This window comes from Didymella exigua, assembly GCF_010094145.1.
Source record: "Didymella exigua CBS 183.55 unplaced genomic scaffold M421scaffold_12, whole genome shotgun sequence".
In the NCBI taxonomy this organism is placed as follows: Eukaryota; Fungi; Ascomycota; class Dothideomycetes; order Pleosporales; family Didymellaceae; genus Didymella; species Didymella exigua.
Window position 1 is genome coordinate 454,754 of NW_022984786.1, and position 15,118 is coordinate 469,871.

Consider the following 15,118-nt stretch of genomic DNA (forward strand, 5'->3'; position numbering starts at 1 on the left):
TCGGCGACATGAGAATGCGTTATAAGCCTCGAGTTTGGGTACATGGCACACATCTCAGGCTGGGGATTGGCTTCGAGTTATGAGAACGATGCAGCAGATCCGTCAAGAGCAGCAGAAGCGTTTGAGACAGAGCTTAGGCTACACAGTACCTAGCTGTTACTGATAACTCTCAGCAAGACTCGAGGATCTACTGCAGGCTCAGCAGCTGCGTGATGGGATCGTGGTGCCAGGATGATCCGCTCAGCAAAGCATTGCCCTCATGACAAGATGAGGGCTGTCCCTTGTGTACTACGGGTGACCATTAGAGACAAAGTGCTAGAAATCAAAGCACCAAAACACGAACACCAGAACCTGTATTCCAGAACCAAATATTACGCAGTGGTAGCAGTAGATTAATAATACAATAATATACAATTACCATGTATAAAGAGTGACCCAGAAGAAGTAAACCACAAAGCCACTACCTATGCTTGCTATAGGGGCCGAAAACCTCGCACTTCCTTATCCTCAGCGGCACTGAGTGCAGGGTTAACAAGAGTTAACTGCCTTAGAGACGTAGTTCTAGACTAGTGAGTCCCCTTATGAGAGGTCTTATTGTTAGAACTCTGCTAGTTCTCATCCTAATAAGTCTCATCCTTAGTAAAGTTGTTAAGAGTTGGCGGCGGAGGAGACTCCTCCAAAGTTAAGTCCTGGTCTGATGTCAGATCCTCTTTATTAACACAAGGCCCGATATTAGTAGCAGGACAAGCACCAGCACCAGCAGCACTACCACCACTAATTAACTGACTAGCTCACTTGTACTACAAGGTCCTGCGGTACAAGTACGGGTTAGTCCTAGGTTTTCACGTTTTCGGGTTTTGTTCGCCGTTTGATTTCTTAGCACTTTGTCCTTAATCGTCCCCCGTACCTTACAGTACCTCAGCCAAAGATCGAACGCGAACTCTCAATTCACGCTTAAAAATATGAGAAACGTTCAAGGTCAGCGCGCTCGAAGAGATGGTCTTTTCATATTCAGACAGAAGCTGGCACAATCTCCATCTTGTATGGGCTGTCCGACAGCAGCGGCTGTTCGATGCGAGTATCGATTTCTCTCTCACCTGGCATTGGTGAGGTGAGCCAGATGGCATCAATTATCGAAGTCTAGGTGAATGTGGCTCTGAGTCTACGAAATAGATTTACCAAGCAGAGTATCGTGTATATACCTTCAGAAATGTACCACCGCAACCGTGCTCGCTCATGGTCCAGAGGCTATCTCATCCTGCTTTGTGTCTCACTAATGATGTCAATTGTGTCCAAGTGAGGCTGACTGACATTGTCAATAGCCAATTCCACACTGTCTTTCCACAGTCTTCGCCATGATCTCCTCAAAGAGCCCCGCCTAAGCACGAACATCGACATCGGACTCAAGGGCGGATGGAAGCAGGCATTTCGAAGAATAACGAAGAAAGAGCGATGGAAAGACATGACTTCCTGCCCCCAGCGCTTTGCCAGCATGCAGCCAGATCAGCCTGGCAGGTTTCAGCGACGAGTCTGGAGTCCCTAGAAGAGGGCTGCTTCGATAAGGAGCTATTGCCAGTCAAGACCAAAAGTCTGATAGGAATCATTATTGGCAGATCTTCGATTCGTTGCGTCCACATCAATACGTAGTGTACCTATCATACAGCGTTTGTTGTTACATCTCCAGTATACACCAGCACTTTCCATGTCTCTTCCGTGCGCGACTATTCACTCTATCATTCCGGTTGTCGCTGTCCACTGACATCCTCTCTTGGGATTCAGAAGTCCAGGTCACTGTCCCCGCTGACGCGTGTTTAGTGACGCGGCCGGCGTATGAGAACAGTGTGGACTTCTTCTTGCTTCATCGTGACCTCCGAATCGTCAGTCGATAGGCGCTTCGAAGTTTCTTCAGGCGAGATCTGTGCTCCTTTGCAAGTGGCGTCGAATACGTACATGCCCATAAGGAATTTGGCAACAGCATTTTTCTCCTCATCCCTACTCTTGCCATAGTGATCCTCAAACGCCTTGGCCAAGAGCATGTTGAGTATCTCGCTCTCGTGTATGGTCTTTGATATCTCGGTGTCCGGCATGTGAAATGAAGTACTCTCGTTGAAGTCCGTGGCGGCGAGAGCGTCTTCATTATCCCAGGAGATGACACGCAAAGGTAGTTTCTGCGCATTCCAGTAATGCGGATGTTGAGGTCGTCCCGCGTCACGGTGTGAGCGAAGTATAGTGTCAGCCATTCCTCGATTCGACATCCAAGTAGATGAGCAGATCAGCGTAGGGTACCTCGAGGACTCGTTTGTCAGCCTTGACAAGTTGCTTCGTGCGGTCCGCCAAAATCGCCATCATAGACACAGAAAGTCTACAGTAGAATTCAGGCAGAACTTGAGTGTTACTGTATCCTCTCTAACACCTTGCTCGCAGCTCATGGACAAGGAAGACTGTGATGAACCATGTGTATTCTGCTTCTGGTTTGTGTTGCTGTCCTGATGTGGGTCGTTCCGACTAGTGGCGCTTGATGAGCCCTTCCTTGTCAAGCCTCTGGTATGAGCCATTTGCATAGGCCATGGTCGGAATTCGCACATCGCCAGTTTCGATACTCTTGATATGAGCAACGAGAATGACGTGATCAGCTACGGGCAGCTCGTGGGTAAGAGTGCATTCGAATGCAGCGCGGACGCCACTACTTCGTAATCGAGGCGCCGAGGCAGCTATGATGTTCGGACCATCTTGAGCTGGGGGAAATTCAACATGAAGATTCTTCAGTCGCTCTCTGTAGGCATCAGGATGGTTGCCTCTGCAGAAGTGCTCGATGATCTGGAGACCTTCAGAGTCACTAGCCAGGAAGTGCACACGGAAGGAGCCGTGAGCGTCTCGAATAGCGTTCAGAGTTCTCGAAGGCTCTTTGATGTTGAAGGAGACTGTCGGTGGATCGAGGGTGACGGTGTTCAGCGACGAAACGGCTATGCCCATGGGTACACTTTCCTCGGTCTCAGGGTCAACGTGCGATACGGTAACGACAGCGACCGAGGCCGGGACCATTCGCATCAGGCTGCGGACGTCTTCTTTGAGTTGTGTGAGATCATTCGACCTTGGCGGGAATTGGTCTGAAGCCTGATTGTTCTCTTCCCCAGCAGTTGCCATGCTCTCCAGCTCTTGCACGAAACCATGAGTGGACTGGCCCTTGTTGAGCCGCCAATTGGTAGCATGATAGGTTCGCAGGCTCGCGGCGATCGCAGGTTGCCTTGGCAGACGGATGTATCGTGGAGAGGGGGCGCATGGGCTCGGCCGTTCTGTGAGGTCTCAGCATTTGCGGTGGAAGTGAGGATCGAGCAGACGCACGTGTGTGGCGGCTCCATTGATAAAAGGCCGCGAAAAAGCGCGACGCGGGGCGCTGGGCGTGCGCCATTATGTCCGTGTTTCAGTGAGGCATTGGCGACGGCCGTCGTCTGCCAACAGTGCACAGCAAGTGCCGAGGAGAAGCTGTATAAGCTGATGACGATGTTGCGGGTCGCTCCTTCCCCAAACCTCTCGAAAAAAGACGCGCTAAGGACTCCCGAACTCCGCATCTTCACGACTCCACCTCGACGCCGCCCCCATCACACCCACACACCATGGCTGCCCCAATACCCTCTTCCAGCGCCCTGCGCGTACTCCGCGCCTCGATTTTACCATACACCCGCCATTCCCAGCAGGTGCGCCACGCGACACTCCTGCGCCGACCGAAGCGGCCCTACACCTTCACACAGCTCGTTCAGCTTTCGGACGGCTCCGCCTTCACACTGCGCACCACGAACCCCCAGCCGGTCCTCAAGACCGCAAAAGATATCAGGAACAACCCGCTGTGGCACCCTAGCACCCAGAAGTTGCTCAGCGTGGAGGAGGACGAGGCCGGTAGACTAGCGGCCTTCAGAGCAAAGTTTGGCACGGCATGGGACAGTGAGGGCGAGAAGGTGCGTTTGGACGAACCTAGCATACGAGGGAGCCCTGCCACTAACACCAAATAGAGCAAGAAGGGAGACAGCCTCCTAGACATCATCGGCGGCGCCGCGAAGCAGACAGATGCGCCGAAAGCCCCACCCAAGGCTGCGCCCGCTGCACCGTCGTCAGCAGCAAAGCCCGCGCCAAAGAAGTAGACATACTGGAAGTCGCGGAAAGGGCGAATGAGCATTGAAGGTGCAAGTGTACAGCATGTTTTACTATTGTATAATATGGGTTGAGCATTCACGAGGACCCAAGAGAGGCCTGTGTACCAGCCGCGGACACGAGTTGGAGAATGAAGCGATTACCATCATTCAGACGTCGGTCACCCAGTCTTTCCCCGTGGTCCTAGATCGATCGTCCTCCCTTCCACACAGCAGGACGTCCTAGGGACTCCCAAGTCGTGCACCAGCAACCTGTATCCGCATCAGTATGCTGACAGCGCCACCAGAACTCCGTTGGCTCACTGACATTTTCAGCTGTTGCGCACTACTCCTCCACATCTGTCTCGCTGGCGCTGTCTTCTGCTCTGCTGACAACCTCCGTCAACTCTTGTCCTACTTGCCCTTCTCGACGTTGGCTCATCCGGAACAGGTCCCAGTCTTTCCAATTCCGTCTTTCTCCCCCTCTATTTCTTCGTGCTCTTTGCTGCCGCCTTCCCTACTTTCCCGACCCCTTTCTCTTCCTCGACCTCCTTAGCTGCCACATTGCCCCCGGCTTCATACACACGTTCAGCTTGTTCTTCTTCAGCTTCGCCAGCCGCACTACTTCTTCCCCCTCCTGATCCTCCTCTCCACTCGTCCCGTCCTCGCTGTCTACGACCTCCGCCTCATCAAACTCACTCCAGATGACCGTGGGACTCTGAGGAACCGGAGGGTTGGCACACTGCTCCCTCAGCCCGTCCACGACGCTACGAACCTTCTGCTCCTGCTCATCGACATACCTCTGCCTGGAACTACTGGCCTGAATCTTCGCGCAGGCGCGCGTTAACTCCATCAAGGGCTCTATGAGGCCTAGGCAGGGGAGCATGGCTGTACCGACGGCGGCTGTGACGGCTGTTTGCTTCTCTGTAAGCTTGCCGGTTTTCGCTGCTTTTTTGGGGGGGAGGGCGTGTTTTCGATATCTGTGGGCGCAGCCTGGGTGGCTGGGTTTTCTTCAGGTTCGAATGAGATGGTGCATTTTTTGGTTGCTGGTGCGGGTGTTGGGCGAGACGAGGTGGGGGTAGGGTGCCCCTCGTTACCTTTGGCTTTGGACATGTGAAGATGTGTGTTCTAAGTCCTGTTGAATGGGGGTTGGAAGGCGTGAGCGCTGTCTGTTGGAAATGTGTACTAGATACACAGGTTTATCGACATGAGCAGGCAGGGCAATATCTGCCGCTCTTTGTCCGGTCAGTTATCTTGGCTTCAAAGATGAGACAAAGAACAACTAAATGCGCAGGAAGCCAAGAACAATCCGATATGGATTGAATCAAAGACACAAAGACTTCACGCCGTTGTGATTGTCACGTCTCACAATACCGGTCTCCGCTTTGATACATTTGACGCTGTAGCCAACAGCACGGCCTGATGAAGTTCGCCACTAAGTCCCCTGCGGCTGACAAGGGCGCGTAGTTGCTTTGTCGAGTCCGTGGCTTCTGGTTCGTCTTTCAGTCTCAAGCCGCCTGGTCTTCCTCACACATTACCCTCAATTGTTCCAGTTCAAGGCTTATGCTGTCACACCCGACGTAACAACGACCGACCACGACAAGATGCGAATATTTTCCACGGAGAGGATGATTGATATAGTCATGGCGGTGTCCCTTGGGAGGTGTCAACGAAGTTCATGATGGCTCTGCATGAGCCCAAGTACACACCATTGCACGTTTCGCCAAAGTTCAGGGTCTTCGAAGCCATCAACTCTCATGAAGACGATCCGGCCATCTGATGACGCTCCTGTTCGCGTTCGATGCACATCGATGTTCACATTCCAGATGCGATCGAATCGACGCTGGCGTCCAGGTATTCCTGTATTCGTCTTTGCATTGATAATACAATGACCCCTTCCGTTCGTCTATATCCGATCCAATGTATCTAATTTCTTAACATGGGCGATGAGCAACATGTCGTGATCTTGTCATTTGTTATATCCGAGTTTGAGGTATTTTGCATTCTAGATAATATGCAGATGATTGTTTGACTATCACATTCTCGTTTCGTCTTCGATATGTTCGTAAAGGATCGCACACATGCTGAACACCCTCTCTGCTCAATGCTCAGAGAGAATATCACAACAGGACGACACCCAAGGATGGCGTTACAAAGTGGAGAGAGGCCTGTATACGCCTATACGTAAGATCGCTGTCGGAGATCTTCGTATAACCTTGAACTAGCCTCTGTATAACAGTATGAGAAGCACTCCAATATGCTGTATACGCTGCTGATAGTGGCTTTATTACTGACATTCGCCTAAGACGAAATCTTGAACTTCACTTGCGACAATCAACAGCATATAGATAAGCCATCGATTGCTTGTCAAGTCAACTAGTACCGCTAATTTCCCTTGGGTCGATTGCATTTACGATGGTTGTAATCTTCCTTCTCCAAGAGAGCCCTCCCGGCCTGGTTAATACAGATGAGATCCAGCTTGTCTGTGCAACCCTGTACAACACTATGGATGGCAGTCGAGTGCCGGAGAGTCGGAAGTCTTGGGGAAGTTCAAGTTCGCATACAGGCTCGAGCGCTGGGGCTAGATGGCATGCAAATGGGATGTAGACTCTGGTAGTTGCTAGCTTGATCTGTTCTGTCTTCGTTCTGTAGAAGACATCAAAAGACGTCAATGATGCTGCGAATTAAAATGTAAAATATGGTGCATTCTGTCTAACAATTCCAGGTTGCATCATATGATCGAGACAGCTCAAAGTGTTTTTGAAACGCTGCTCAATTCACCATCATCGATTGTTGCTTCCCAGAAAAGCAATTGGCAGCAAACTTCTCCGCCACTGCCCAGCCGGATGCGACCCGAGCCTCTCAATCCTGACCAACATACGGTGGATGAAGCACTTCTTAAGGCTACCAATAATAACCGATGGTCGGGCAACCTACGCGTACCCATGCGCTTCATGCTATTACGCCTGGTGACGATTGCCAAGGGAGGTAGCCTCACTGACTAATGCCGCGTAAAACAGTCGTTCTCACACAGAAAGAGCATAAGAGCAATCCAGCCGATGATTTCTGGCTGTAAACTTTCACCACAAGGGAAAAAAACCGAAAAAATCAACGATGCTGTTCAAGTACTCCTTTCTCGTATTAGCTACCGCCTCGAAACCTGTACTGGCGCAGAACAACAACGCGACGGACCTCACCTGCCCCTTCGAAAGGGGAATTCCCAGTATAGCCGAGATCTCTTCTCCTGGCGTTCTAGTCAATTCGACTGGCAGTGTCGCCTTCTCTTTTGGAAGTCAAGACCTGTGGTATCTCTCCGTGCTGGGTGTTTTCTCCTCGACCTGATTCACAGGGCTTGTCAACTAACAGCGGTCCTCTAGTCAATAACACCGCTCCGGATATTAATAGGTTCTCGTGCCAAAGTTTTCTCAGTGTCAAGGAGGACGCAAAGAATGCCAGTGTCTGCTTGTATCAGTTCTCCGCTCTGAACGCCACCTCCACTGGATGGGGCTGTGCTGGCGTCTTCGGCGACGATTGCAAAGACTATTTGCAACACATTCTCTTCAATGAAACTAACGCGCTGTATCGAGATGTAGATCAGTGCCCATGGATATGGCCTGCTAGTCGGGATAGCCAACAGCGTTTGAGAGATCTGTGCGGAAGAATCTCTGGGAATGAATAGAGTCGTGAGTCTCCCTTCATCAGTCCACAAGCTGAACGTTGACGCTGAGAACAGTAACACGGTTATCGGTTCCAAATGGTACTTGCAACTATCCATCGCTTCCGGGCGTTGATCTCCCAGACGGCTACCAGACTCCGTTCAGCTCTGCGGGAATGATGGGACTGTACGGTTTGGCGACCAAGACTTTCGAAAAAGCTTCGTTCTGAAGCCAATTCGATGCGACCGCCGTACTTGACGACTCGCATTGTGGGCTGGGGTGTGAAAGTTCCGTGGTTGTGAGCGATTCGAGCTGAGAAAGCAAGAGCTCTACCAAAGCGACCACGTGAATTGTAAGCGAGATGACGCAGAAGGCAAAAGTGAAGAAAAACCAAAGATGTGGGTGAGCAGATGGAATTGACCCCTTGTGAGACGCTTCGCATTTCCAGAATTTTGGGTTTGTTATTGGACATCCAGGGTATAGTTTTCAAGATCACAAACGCCGGTCCTTATGCTGTTGAGTGGAAGTGGCAATCATGAACCAAGGTACCACAGTTCCACGCCCATGACTTCGAATTTGGTGCCGTCATCGCTCAGTGGCTCGTTGCCGAAGGTGGGACATGTCGCTGAGACTCCGTTTTCGAGGTTGTCATCAAGCCAAAGACCGTAGTGGCCGTCACTGCTCATAATTAGCCATGTGTTTAATGCTCGAAGTACACTGAAACTGCTCACCCCCCACCCACGCTCAAAAAGCCGTGCTCACAGAAGATCATGTAGTCATTTACTCCGCTGTAGGGGAACGCCTTGAATCTTATTCTCTCGGGCGTGCTCGTCCCGCTCCTGCTCGCCTGGCCGGATGCTGGAGGTGAAAGTTCATCTGACTTTGGTTTTCGTGTGGCGATCGTTGTCATCCTGACTGCATTCGTCGTGTCTGCGGATGGTGGTGGCGGGAGGTTCGCGAGATTGGGGAGGGATGTGAGGACATGCGCTCTCCACAAGAAGCACTCGCCATTGCCATAGAAATGCGGGGATGGGTGTGGGGCGTCAGAGAGGTATGCGCCGAACGCACCACCACCGGCGTCCTTGATGACCAGTACGAAACCCCCTCTCTTCCCTCTGTAGTCGTCCGCATTCTTGTATAAAGTTGCTAAGCTGACGCCGTTCTGCTCCAAGCTGTATATTAAGCTCCACTCGTCCACGAGCTGCAGCCTTGGCGGTACCAGTAGCCTGATCTCTTCTGCTAACGATGTGTTGAGCAGCTTGCCACTTTCGCGCATTCCCTGCTTCCATCCTTGTAGGGTCAGAGGCGTCAGCGGTGGTGGCTGGAAGGGGCTCGCTGTGCGGTGTGGGTTGTGGAGTGCGCCGTGCATGTCTGCGCCTGCGCCTGCCGTAGAGGATGAGAGAGAGTTGGCCGTGTTCGACACAAGGCTGGCAAGCGAATGCGAGAGAGAGTTCGCGGTGGAGGCGAATTGCGACTGCCTTCTGTTTGGTGAATGCCTTATGCTCGCATTCGTGGTGCTCGGCGGGCTTGCGTCGGAGTTTAGTCGTCGTAGTATGCCTCCAACGGCGTATTGGACGGGGTATGTGAAGTACGAGGAGGCGCGCTGCGGCGTTTTAGAAGACAGAGAGGATTTCGGTGTGCCCGTAGCGGACGGCATGGCGCTGGTAGATATAGTGCAATTGCAGTGGAAACGGTCATGCAAGCGAAAAGCGGGTCGCGTGAGGACGCGGTGTGCTGTCGCAGCTCGCTCGACCAAGTTGACGCGCCGTTGGGAGCTGTGACGTTGCGCAACAATTAGTGGGCTGACAGCACACGCAAGGGAAGAGCGCTACAGCGCATTCCTGTGACTAAGAGCTGCATATCCACCATGTTTTCGAACCGTCCAATCGTCGTGCCGGCCACGGTACGTCTTTCGAGTCAAACATTGATGCGTTACGCCCATCTTGAGCCTTTAGCAGTTCATGAAGTCACTCCGCGCTAGCCATTCCTTCGATAGCTTAGCCGCCGCTAGAAGGGTACGACGAGGCTGACAATCCCTCGACGGAACAATCAACATTAAAGGGGGCAGTAAAGTACAGTCTCACAATATATCGTCAGATCAATTCTGGCAAGCGCAGTGAAGCTTCCTGGGTGCCAGGTAAGCCTCTCAGTTTAGTTGACGTCTTGCAACGAACTCCTGACGTCAATACATGTAGATATAGCTAAAAGCAGCCAGAATGAGTACCTATATAGTCTTCAATCTTCAGAACTCTACGAGTCAAAAATATCGTTAATATGGCTCCCACCACTCTCAATCATGCTAGTCTTGGTACCATCAAGTGTCTGCGAGACGCCCACACCTCTCTAATCAAGATACTTGGCCTTCCCTACGGCACTATTCCACAACGTTTTGGACGAGCAGAACAATTAGTGACTCTCTCCAACAGCTCAAGATTTGAAAACAATGTCTTCGATGCTACGAAGCCAGCGGCTTCAAGTATTCAACCATGGTGCAGCGTCACGATGGACGCTGCCAACATCCCCCTACCAACAGATAACCTTCCAGACGATGAAGAGCAGTCAGAAGACTGCCTCAACATTTCCATTCGGCTTCCTCCAACCTGCATTGACAGCGAGGGCGAACTTCGAACCGACGCCAAACTTCCAGTCCTCGTCTTCATTCACGGCGGCGCCTTCTTCATCGGCTCAGGAACCCGGCCTTACTACGATTCAACAAGCTTAATTCTCTGCGGTATCCAACGCGGAACACCCTTCATAATGGTCTCCGTAAACTACCGCCTCGGAATTCTGGGCTTCATGCACAGCCCCTCCGCTTCCGATCTAATCCCTGAGAATAATGGACTTTATGATCAAAACCTAGCCCTCTCCTTCGTAAAAGACCACATCAGCGACTTCGGCGGTGATTCAGAAAACATCACCGTACTCGGTCAAAGTGCCGGAGGAGAAAGCATTTCTGTGAAAACAATCCGCTCACCATTGTTCAAACGCGCGATAGCATTCTCCGGCACACCAGTAACAATGCCCTCGATGACTCCCTCGGAGCACCACGCCAACTTCCTCTCGCAAGCCTCATCGCTCGGCATCGCCACCAGATATGCCAATGGTGAAGAGAGAAAAGCAGAGGACATTGCACACGACTTCATTGCTGCCGACATCCAGAAGGTCCGCGAGCTCGCCTGGGTCGGCCTGCCCTGCGCAGAATCCGAATTCTTCCCCGTCTCCAAACCCAGCATGGAACTTATGCGCGCTGGCAAGATGGTGCCTTCCGACTGGCGCTCACGCTTCACGCCCGCGGAGGCGCAGATTGTAGGCACCACAACCTATGATGGCGGCATTTCATACAACATGATGAGCAACGACTCCAGCCGGTCTGGCCACGCCAAAGCCTTCTTGCACATCGCCTGCGACGTACTCGGAGATGCCGACGGCGCAGCATTGTGCGAAATCTACGGTATGAAGAAAGGAATGATCGACTCGGATGCCCTCCAGGCTGTATGTCTCTTTGAGAGCGACATTGGGTTCTTCGCTGCCGCACTGGCGACTTGCGAAGCCGACCTCATTCCGAAGACATATTTCCACGTCTTCGACCTGCCAAATCCGTTTGAGGGCCCGATCAGGGAGCAGGGCGAGTTTGCAACGCATACGTTTGATATCGTGACGCTGCTGGGTGGCGTAAGTGAGGACCGGTTGCCAGAGAGTTATGGGCCGGTGGTTAGCAAGTGGAGAGACACGATTCTGGATTTCGTTGTGAGTGGGAAGGCGCCATGCGAAGAGTATATTGCCGAGGGTAGGAAGGGGAGGAAGGGACTCATGGTAAGCAAAGACGGAGTCAGAGATGTTGGGGAGGAGGAGTGGCTTGACAATGATGGCGGGCGGAGGAGAAGATTGTTTGAGCTTGCGCAAAAAGTCAAAGGCGATGGGGGCTGTGACGTGCTATGGATGGATGTTGGGAGGAGGTTCTTGATGAAGGGTGAGTAGCCAGAATGTTGTCATTAGATCATGATCGCGCTTTAGGCACTTATTGCACAACCTCTCCACCAACCGCAGTAGCAGCGGCCTCCGCTCCGACCTTCGCTGTGTCTGCTGTCGTTACCTCGACACCCGCAGTATCTTTCATCTCCTGATCAGCCTGCTCTTCGGTTTCGGTGCTCTCTGTAACCGGTGTCCCCTCTTGGCTCGTCTCAGCCCTCAGCTTCGCACCCTTCCTTTCCGGCAGCACAGCCATGAACGCCTTGCCCCAGTCTCCAAACTCGAGCCACTTGAGCATAATCTCCAGTACATGATTTGTGACCAGAACTTGCCTGCTCTTCATCTCAAGGAATTCGCCGATGGGCAACTTCGCTGTCTTGATTCCGCGCTCAACGGCGCGCTTGTGGCAGACGCCTTTGTGTCTGTTCTTGTCGACAAGTCCACCGATGATGTATGTGCTGTTCGGATTGAGTGTCGTGAGGGTGTTCTCAGACTCCGAAGAGAGGTAGATGATCTCGCCCTCCTCATCACTCGGCTTATCCTCCGGCTGCGCCTGCTCGCCTCCTCCTTCAACATCTGCAACAAAGTCCGGCTTCATGGCACCGGCGACAACACCGCCCCTTGAAGCGGTCATCCATTCGCGACTCTGCTTGCTGACCTCAACAAAGTCTTCTTCAAAAAACTTGAAACCCTTCCAGCTCGTATGCTGATTGCCCAAAATTCCCTCAAACCGCTCTTTCATCTTGCCGCCCCAGCTGCTGACCGCCAAGTGCGTCCGGTACTTCGCCTTGCGATTATCAGAATAGCACCTCGTGATCTGCAAGCCCAGGCTCTTGAGCTCAGCATCGAACATCAAATCCTCCCAGCTGCAGTCAAAGATAACCGTGATGGGGACCTGGGTACCAGCGCCAGCAGTGTTGCGACTGGGCCTAGTCGACGGCAAGTCGGGAATATTGCCGTCGTCATCAGGCTGATGCTCAGCAGCCCATGCTTCGCGGCGGCGTTCCTTCTTCTCCTTAGCTTTCTCTTTGCGTTTGAGTTTGCGGTCATCGCGACCGGACTCCCAGCGCTCGTGGCGGCGCTGCTTCTTCAGCTGGTTTTTTGAGATCTTGGGCTCGGGATCTGTGGTGGTGGTGCCGCTTGCTTCTTCCGCGGCGATGGCGGTCTCGCTGTTGTCCGTGGTCACGGGACCAGGGGGGGTGACGGGTGTTGTGTAGGAGGGTGTGACGCCAACGCTGGCTGCATCTTCTTCTTGGAGGTGAGCGAGCTTGCGGAGTTTGGCTGGCCTGGCATTGGATGCTTCGCTGTCTTCAGTAGGGGCGGGAGAGTCCACGGGAGATGTGTATGAAGGCGTGACGCCTACACTTGCTGCTGCATCTTCCAAGTCTAGGTGTCGGTTCCTCAATTTGGAGGGTCCGGCATCAGAGTCCACGTTCTCCATATCCTGCGTAGTCGATGGAGCTGGAGAATCAATTGGCGTTGTATATGCTGGAGTGGCGCCCACGCTGGCCGCTGGATCCTCCTCTTCCATCAGATGGCCCAACTTCCTCATCTTATTTGGCCTCTCGTCATCAGTCATGTTTGTATTAAAGTCTGTCCTCTTTCTCAATTGGGCAAAAATTGGTGTTTCAAGATGTGCTGGTGATGCCCGACCACTCACCATCGTCAAAATTATGCTCAAATCGCTAGCGCGGTCTTGCGCCAAGAAGCCGCTCCGCACCCTGGTCATCGCAAGCTACGGACCTCAAGACGACGCACCGCCAACGGCACCCTTCAGCACCCATTGAGCCCCCGCACAACACCGCCCACAATGCCGCAGGATATGCCCCCCGTGGGCGGGTACAATCCCGTCCAGTACAAGCGCAACCTCCCGATTCGCGGCTTCCGACCAGCCGTGTACCTCATTGGAAGCGGCGTTCTCATGACATACGGATTCTGGAGGGTTGGACAGGGAATCAGGGAGCACAAGTACGTGGGAACGAAGCCCTGCGGACGGAATTTGCCCGCTCTGCGAGCCGAGTCTGCGCTGCAGCATGGCTAGATAGAAGCAGGAAATAAGGGCACAGTTGACGCATTGCAGCGAACTCGCACGCGAGAAGATGTGGGCGCGGATACACCTGATCCCCGCGCTTCAGGCCGAGGAAGATCGCGACCAGGTGCGAAGGTACCTCGCCGACAAGGCCAGGGAGAAGGAATTGCTCGGCACAGAGACGAGGGTCTACCACAGCGACAGGTGTGTATTCACGGCATTGAGCTTCGAGGGCACTGCTAACGCGGCTGTAGGTTCGTGCGCCCAACATTCGCTATCACACCCGAGAACGAGACAAAGTAGAAGATGGCATGCGGATTGGGAGAGATGTGTGGGGTACAATTGTACATATACAGATGGAAGAGAGATGAAAGTGGGAATTGCGCCCTTAGCGGTTGTATCGCATAGGAAAATGCACGACAATCAGATCTGTGTTTGCTTTGGTTTCAATATGTGCTGATGTTCCACGTGTGAGTGTCCACATGAGTCTGGTTGAGCCAATCTTGTGACTATCAGACGGAGTTGATTCGAGGCTTTGCAAGCATGTCACAATGTGGACACAGGTCTGGATCGCAATGACGGCCAGACTTGGAATAACTCGAATTCCATTCAATGCTAAATCAGTATTACAGACTCAGATGCGTTGTGAAGTTTTGGTGCGATCGTAGTACGACCAGGCAAGAGGAACGCTCTCAGAGATGCGTATCAGGCTGACCAAGATGCCGAACCATATGTTATCATTGTGACTTTCTGGACTCTTTCACTGCAGGCACAATTCATGACAGCAGCCGGATTGCCATAAAGCTGATTCCTGGGCTCCAGGATGATGTGAAAACGTCCAGGGCGTGATTGTTTCAATACAGTAAAGGCAGACTGATGGCAAGGCTGGGGTTGAGACGAACACTTCTTGTGCGTTGCGCGGGGCTTTGTTAGAACAGAGCAGACTTATACACACGATGTCCATCTTGCTACCTGTGATGAAAGCGTTATAGACAAGTTCCACTTCTTAAGCAACAGTGATCCAGGATTACACTGTACGTTGAGGATAAGCCTTACTACGTGTGTTTGCATCACGATGAAGATCCATGATTCAAGGAGTAGTAGTTGACATTGATCTGAGCATGTTGCGCGCTATCTGTCCACAGCTCTGCGAAACCTCCTTGTGCTTTTTTGACGTTTTGGTGTATAGTCCACTGGGGTTGTATAATTTCTTTCTACTAAGCTTTTGCTTGGCGTACTGACGCCGCAACTCCAAAAGTCGCTGTCGAGTCTGCTGTGCACCAGAACGCAAAGCTCAGACTGATCGAGTCTGTACCGCCAAAGTCTTCTGACGAAAAGGC

General features: G+C 52.4%; 7 protein-coding genes across 7 annotated transcripts; 3 read left to right on the forward strand and 4 right to left on the reverse strand.

Moving 5' to 3' along the window:
• Nucleotides 1-1,811: 1,811 nt before the first annotated feature.
• M421DRAFT_4783 (uncharacterized protein) lies at nucleotides 1,812-2,240 on the reverse strand (the record flags this gene model as incomplete). Its single annotated transcript, XM_033594727.1, has 1 exon — nucleotides 1,812-2,240. The coding sequence occupies one exon, from the start codon at nucleotides 2,238-2,240 to the stop codon at nucleotides 1,812-1,814; it is 429 nt and encodes a 142-aa protein (XP_033449209.1).
• A 265-nt stretch (nucleotides 2,241-2,505) lies between these two features.
• M421DRAFT_4784 (uncharacterized protein) lies at nucleotides 2,506-3,409 on the reverse strand (the record flags this gene model as incomplete). Its single annotated transcript, XM_033594728.1, has 2 exons — nucleotides 2,506-3,293; nucleotides 3,343-3,409. The coding sequence occupies 2 exons, from the start codon at nucleotides 3,407-3,409 to the stop codon at nucleotides 2,506-2,508; spliced, it is 855 nt and encodes a 284-aa protein (XP_033449210.1).
• A 200-nt stretch (nucleotides 3,410-3,609) lies between these two features.
• Nucleotides 3,610-4,403, forward strand: M421DRAFT_420191 (uncharacterized protein). Its single transcript, XM_033592386.1, has 2 exons — nucleotides 3,610-3,953; nucleotides 4,008-4,403. The coding sequence occupies exons 1-2, from the start codon at nucleotides 3,615-3,617 to the stop codon at nucleotides 4,134-4,136; spliced, it is 468 nt and encodes a 155-aa protein (XP_033449211.1). The 5' UTR covers nucleotides 3,610-3,614; the 3' UTR covers nucleotides 4,137-4,403.
• Nucleotides 4,404-8,313: 3,910 nt separating this feature from the next.
• M421DRAFT_4787 (oxidation resistance protein 1) lies at nucleotides 8,314-9,437 on the reverse strand (the record flags this gene model as incomplete). Its single annotated transcript, XM_033594729.1, has 2 exons — nucleotides 8,314-8,458; nucleotides 8,512-9,437. The coding sequence occupies 2 exons, from the start codon at nucleotides 9,435-9,437 to the stop codon at nucleotides 8,314-8,316; spliced, it is 1,071 nt and encodes a 356-aa protein (XP_033449212.1).
• A 223-nt stretch (nucleotides 9,438-9,660) lies between these two features.
• On the forward strand, nucleotides 9,661-11,971 carry M421DRAFT_420194 (alpha/beta-hydrolase). Its single transcript, XM_033592387.1, has 2 exons — nucleotides 9,661-9,917; nucleotides 9,996-11,971. The coding sequence occupies exon 2, from the start codon at nucleotides 10,055-10,057 to the stop codon at nucleotides 11,756-11,758; it is 1,704 nt and encodes a 567-aa protein (XP_033449213.1). The 5' UTR covers nucleotides 9,661-9,917; nucleotides 9,996-10,054; the 3' UTR covers nucleotides 11,759-11,971.
• On the reverse strand, nucleotides 11,442-13,381 carry M421DRAFT_420195 (uncharacterized protein). Its single transcript, XM_033592388.1, has one exon. The coding sequence runs from the start codon at nucleotides 13,326-13,328 to the stop codon at nucleotides 11,799-11,801; it is 1,530 nt and encodes a 509-aa protein (XP_033449214.1). The 5' UTR covers nucleotides 13,329-13,381; the 3' UTR covers nucleotides 11,442-11,798.
• A 115-nt stretch (nucleotides 13,382-13,496) lies between these two features.
• On the forward strand, nucleotides 13,497-14,088 carry M421DRAFT_420196 (uncharacterized protein). Its single transcript, XM_033592389.1, has 3 exons — nucleotides 13,497-13,717; nucleotides 13,830-13,982; nucleotides 14,033-14,088. The coding sequence occupies exons 1-3, from the start codon at nucleotides 13,560-13,562 to the stop codon at nucleotides 14,079-14,081; spliced, it is 360 nt and encodes a 119-aa protein (XP_033449215.1). The 5' UTR covers nucleotides 13,497-13,559; the 3' UTR covers nucleotides 14,082-14,088.
• Nucleotides 14,089-15,118: the final 1,030 nt, after the last annotated feature.

Excerpts from the sequence above, each read along its gene's own strand:
- M421DRAFT_420191 (XM_033592386.1), top strand. The coding sequence starts at position 3,615 with ATGGCTGCCCCAATACCCTCTTCCAGCGCCCTGCGCGTACTCCGCGCC. Across the intron at positions 3,954-4,007 it reads GGGACAGTGAGGGCGAGAAG|AGCAAGAAGGGAGACAGCCT; the intron begins GTGCGTTTGGAC and ends AACACCAAATAG.
- M421DRAFT_420195 (XM_033592388.1), bottom strand. The coding sequence starts at position 13,328 with ATGACTGATGACGAGAGGCCAAATAAGATGAGGAAGTTGGGCCATCTG.
- M421DRAFT_420196 (XM_033592389.1), top strand. The coding sequence starts at position 13,560 with ATGCCGCAGGATATGCCCCCCGTGGGCGGGTACAATCCCGTCCAGTAC. Across the intron at positions 13,718-13,829 it reads CAGGGAATCAGGGAGCACAA|CGAACTCGCACGCGAGAAGA; the intron begins GTACGTGGGAAC and ends GACGCATTGCAG. Across the intron at positions 13,983-14,032 it reads AGGGTCTACCACAGCGACAG|GTTCGTGCGCCCAACATTCG; the intron begins GTGTGTATTCAC and ends ACGCGGCTGTAG.
- M421DRAFT_420194 (XM_033592387.1), top strand. The coding sequence starts at position 10,055 with ATGGCTCCCACCACTCTCAATCATGCTAGTCTTGGTACCATCAAGTGT.